We start from the raw sequence: 5000 nt of genomic DNA on the forward strand, positions 1-5000 counted from the left end.
AACACATTTTAAGAGACATTCCCTCTCTCTCTCTCTCTCTCTCTCTCTCTCTCTCTCTCTCTCTTTCTCTCTCTCTCTCTCTCTTTATGACAGGGTAAGAACCTATGATAGGTCCTAGCTAATGTCCTTAAAAGTAATTAGTTTAAAAACAGTCTAAATGATTGTGAATGTATCTGTTTCTCTGATTTTATGGCCTCGCTCTCTCTCTCTCTCTCTCTCTCTCTCTCTCTCTCTCTCTCTCTCTCTCTCTCTCTCTCTCTCTTTATGTCAGGGTAAGAACCTATGATAGGTCCTAGCTAATGTCCTTAAAATTAATTAGTTTAAAAACAGTCTAAATGATTGTGAATGTATCTGTTTCTCTGATTTTATGGTCTCGCTCTCTCGCTCTCTCTCTCTCGCTCTCTCTCTCTCTCTCTCATTCTCTCTCTCTCTCTCTCTCTCGCTCTCTCGCTCTCTCGCTCTCTCGCAGGAGGTGTTTCCAGACTGCACATTTCTATGTGGAGGACAGCAGCTCTCCTCGAGTGGTGCCCAATGAGACCATACCAGTCATCCCCATCCCAGGTGAGTCTTCCACCTGTGCTCAGTTCAGCTGTTCCCGCAGGCAGGTGTATGGCCAGGAGGGCCTCCCCCTGACCTGGGATCAGCCAGATGCCATGGAACCACAGCTCCGGTATCTCACTTCAACAGCGTGTTCATTAATAAACCTTATCCGTCGAATCGTTCAGGTTGATGCATATGTGAGCACGCGGGAAGAGGAATTTGTGGATTTAGCCACTTTACACAGATCCAAGATCTCAGTTAAAATGAAGGAGGTTTGGACATGAATCATGTTTGAAGGGCACAGTGGTGTTTGGCTCCAGCACAGCAGCGGCGGTGCAGCACTGTGTACAGTACTGGCTGCGCTGGGTTATGACCAGCAGCCTGGAGGAACACAGCCTCCACTTTACCTGAACAGAAGCCTGCTGATGCTACTGCACACAGGGTTCAGGAAGAACTATTATTCATGCTGCGCCATGCGCGCGCACGCACGCACACACACACACACACTCACACACACATGCGCTTTTACATTATTCAGAGGTCCTTCGCACTCGGTGCTCTTTTCCACTGTATGTAGAAATAATTGGGCCTGTCTCACGGAGTGGACAGAGTGTGTAAGTGTGTGTGTGTGTATGTGAGAGAGAGGATTGGAGATGAACTGGTGTAGAGTGTTTTTTAATGCCTCCTGCAGACGACTCCTCTCCCAGATTAGGGTAATGACCCTTGGACATAAAAATCAATCACAGCATTGATCCGAACACGGGCTGTGGGGCACTTGTGCTGGCTGAAGAAGATGGCTTAAGGATTTGAACACTAGTCCCATCAGTCCTGCACACCTGTTACAGCTGCCTCTGCTTCAGCCAAGGGGGGTGTTAGGACAGCGTATCGATTTCTGACACGTTGCGGTGCGTCCTGTTTAATTTGATCCGATGTTGTCCGTCTTTAAGCTTGAGGTCTGAAATATTACCAGTGGTGTTAGAAACTCCTCTGGTTAGAGCTTTGCCTTGCTGGGTGGTGTGTGTGTGTGTGTGTGTGTGTGTGTGTGTGTGTGTTTGTGTTTAGCGGGATGCTTTTTCAAAGTTCTTGTGTGTCTTTGTTTATAGTTTTCAAAGACTTAGTCATATTTGAAAGAACAGTAATAGCTTAAAGACTCGATTAAAGTTTAAAGAAGATGGAGGAATTCATCTTCACTGGCTACTTGCGAATGCCTGTTGAAACAACAGGGTGTGGGGGAGGGGTGGTCCATCGCCATGGTGACGGGCGGTCACGTTCGTCTTAAAACGTTAGCGCAGATAGTGTGGTTTTGCACAGAAAAAGTAAATACACCATCTATCTCTCCCTCACACACACACACACAGGAGATCAAAATTGGAGAATAAGTTATGAACATTTGATTTTTTTCAGAAATAATGTAATCTTCATTGGTCAACATTTGAAGGATTTTTTGTTAGGGGTATACCATGACACTAGAACAGTGTTTTATAAAATAACCAAGGTATTTCAACATAAAACCTTGTGTTTTCTGCAAAATAAATCAAAATTAGAGAACAGCAATAACTGTAGCACAGAAAGATTACAACAATTTTCTGAAGGTTACAGCAGTAGGCAGTGTTCAGGCCGTTGCTTTGAATGACTTCAGCACATCTGTGGCCACAGGACATCACTAGTCTCTCACACTGCTCTGGTGTGATTTTGGTCCATTCTTCTTGCAGTCTCTTCCCCAGTTTGGTGACCGTTGTGGGTTTATTGGCCATAACTTTGTCACCAAGGATTTTCCAGGTTTTCTACTGGGTTTAGATCAGCACTCTGGGCTGGCCATTTCATTGTTTCAATGTTTTCAGTTGCAAGGAACTGCTTTACTCGTTTTGCTGTGGCAGGGGCTTTGTCCTGCAGGAAAATTGCTGGCTGATTGAGCGATGAACGCAAAGAAAGAACCACATGTTGTTGAAGACGGTTCTGATACACACTTGCATTCACTCTGCCATGTAGCTGTATGAGAGGTCCGACTCCTGCTGCCGAAAACATTCCCCAAACCATGACACTTCCTCCTCCACCTTTAACTGACTTCTTTACACACTTTGGGTTCAGTCTTTCCCCAGTTTGTCAATGAACATAATGTTTCCCAGCAGACCCAAATAAATTAAACTTGCTTTCATTACCCATGGAGATTCTCTGCATTATCCTGTCTTCTCTTGCATTTGTCTTTCGTGGGCGACCAGCCTTTTTGGGGACTTGAATGAGTTTGTGATGTTGTAAGATGCAATATTCTAGAAATCACAGACTTGGAACGACCAACTTCTCGTGCTATGGCTGATAGGGTCACCCCTTTGGCCTTCATCTGGACAACCTGCTGCTGGAGGGTGTTAGTCACTTTGGAACGGCTCACCATCTTGCAAAGTCAGTGAAAGCTGGAAAGTTAGGCTGCCGATTAAATAGAGTTTGTCAGATAATTAAGGAAATTAGCACCAGGTGCCAGATTAATACCAATAACTTGCAGGTATCTGAAAGTGTTCTCTAAATTTGATCAGTGTTCTTTTTCAATTATCTCATGTCTCTCTCTCTCTCTCTCTCTCTCTCTCTCTCTCTCTCTCTCTCTATCTCGCTCTCTCTGTATGTCTCTCTCTGAGCCTGAAAAGATTGAGGTTTTAATATTTTGTTAAACATTTATGTCTTCCTGTCTGTTCAGACTCTCACTTGTAAGATTTCATTTGTCTTATGGAAATGATCATGGCATGGCAGAGTAGCCTGTAGCCTCTCTCTCTCTCGCTCTCTCTCTCCATCTCTCTCCATCTCTCCCTCTCTCTCTCTAATGGTTAGCAACTAGGAAGGGATATCACAGAATTCATGAATAACCCAATACCAAAATTGTAAAATAAATAAGTAATAAATAATTGATCAATAAAATGTATTGACAGTTTTAAATGATCTTGACAATTTTCAGATCAGTTTGGTGTTAGAGTAGTACCACTCTTACTAATTCCCCCGATGTTTGTGCCGGTGTTTGGTGACGGATCCAGGCATTTAACGCTTAAGAAAGGGGGCTGTGTAGGTTTATACTACCTGGTGTCACGAACGAACAACTTGTAAAAGTCCTGTTTGTTAAACATCTTCTACAGATAAAACACAATGTCTCCGCCCCCCTGGTCTCCTCTCTCAACATTTCTTTCTCTATTCATTACATAATTCGTAAAAAAAACTAATCTCTCATCAGAGAGACAGGATCTGCTGTTAAACTGTGGAGCCCTTATCTCGATGCTAACCTGTGCACCTAGCATTGCTCGGGTCTTGGATACAGCCAGTGCATGGACCCAGACAGCCCCAGGTCTCTCTCAGCGTTCTTCTCATAGCTTAACGTTGACTTTTCTCTTCGTCTGTAGATGGCATGGAGGCTCTCCCTGTCAAGCAGATTGTGAAGCACATAGCAGACCTGTATGGCAACAATCAACATGGGTTCTCTGAAGAATTTGAGGTAAGGGATACACACACACACACACACACACACACACACACACACACACACATACGCACACACGCACACATACATCCATCCTTGCCCTCGCTGTAACAGTTTGGTACACTAGATTTATTCACTAGATTTATTCACTTGTTTTGCATCTCTGGACAGCTGGCCTGTGTGCGCATGTGAGAGTGTGCAGGTCAGCATAAGTGTTTGAGCAGTTTTGACAAGATTTAATTCTGGGCCAAACTGACAGAACCGTTGTCAGTGTCAGAGTAAATGGGGATGTTTTACATTGTGTGTGTGTGTGAGTGTGTGTGAGTGTGTGTGTGTGTGTGTGTGTGTTGACCAGATGGTCTTGGACACTGCTGCCACATGGCCATTCATGCTGTTGTCCAGGTCGTAGCTCTAGGCCAGTAAGCCATGTTCCAGCAGTGCTGAGCTGTCACACTCTTCACACCACATTAATATTAATCTGTGGTGGGATCACACATAATCAATAATCCACAGTGACAAAGGACCACACACACACACACACACACACACACACACACTTCTCAATCCATGCTGCCTGCATGGCCCATCACAACCAATGACAGCAATGACAGGCAGCGTCAAATTTCAGGAAATAGCTGGAGTTGCACACACATACACATGCGCACACACACACACACACACGCACACACATACACCACACGCACACACACACACACACACACACACACACACACACACACAGTGATGGACACCCAAGACAGGATGCTGTATATGCAGGACTTGTCTGAGTCAGAGTGGACTGTAATTGTTAATGGCTGCCTGGGTCCACTGCGTGTGTGTGTGTGTGTGTGTGTGTATCTTCACTGAGGTCTGTTTGCATGGTCTTTCTCTTGCTATGAGCTCTGAAACTTTTCTCCACTGGGTCCCAGAAAGTGTCTGTCTGTTCCCAACTGCAGCTCCCTGCATGAGGGTGGTGTGGTGTGGAGGTGGACCAGGCTGGTGGAGA

At 45.0% G+C, this 5000-nt stretch overlaps 1 protein-coding gene across 5 annotated transcripts in view; it reads left to right on the forward strand.

The window, feature by feature from the left end:
* Window positions 1-5000, forward strand: part of ptprga (protein tyrosine phosphatase receptor type Ga) — a 201662-nt gene that overhangs the window by 180398 nt on the left and 16264 nt on the right. For all 5 annotated transcript variants that reach the window (XR_014119319.1, XM_035520277.2, XM_035520278.2 and 2 more), the window contains 2 exons: window positions 470-561; window positions 3918-4009. Coding sequence is in view for 4 of the 5 variants with exons in the window: in XM_035520277.2 (XP_035376170.1) it covers window positions 470-561; window positions 3918-4009 (184 nt within the window). In the remaining variant the exon portion in view is untranslated. The remainder of the gene's footprint in view (window positions 1-469; window positions 562-3917; window positions 4010-5000) is intronic.

Source organism: Electrophorus electricus, chromosome 22 (genome assembly GCF_041902795.1).
Source record: "Electrophorus electricus isolate QZ-2024a chromosome 22, ASM4190279v1, whole genome shotgun sequence".
NCBI classification, from domain to species: Eukaryota; Metazoa; Chordata; class Actinopteri; order Gymnotiformes; family Gymnotidae; genus Electrophorus; species Electrophorus electricus.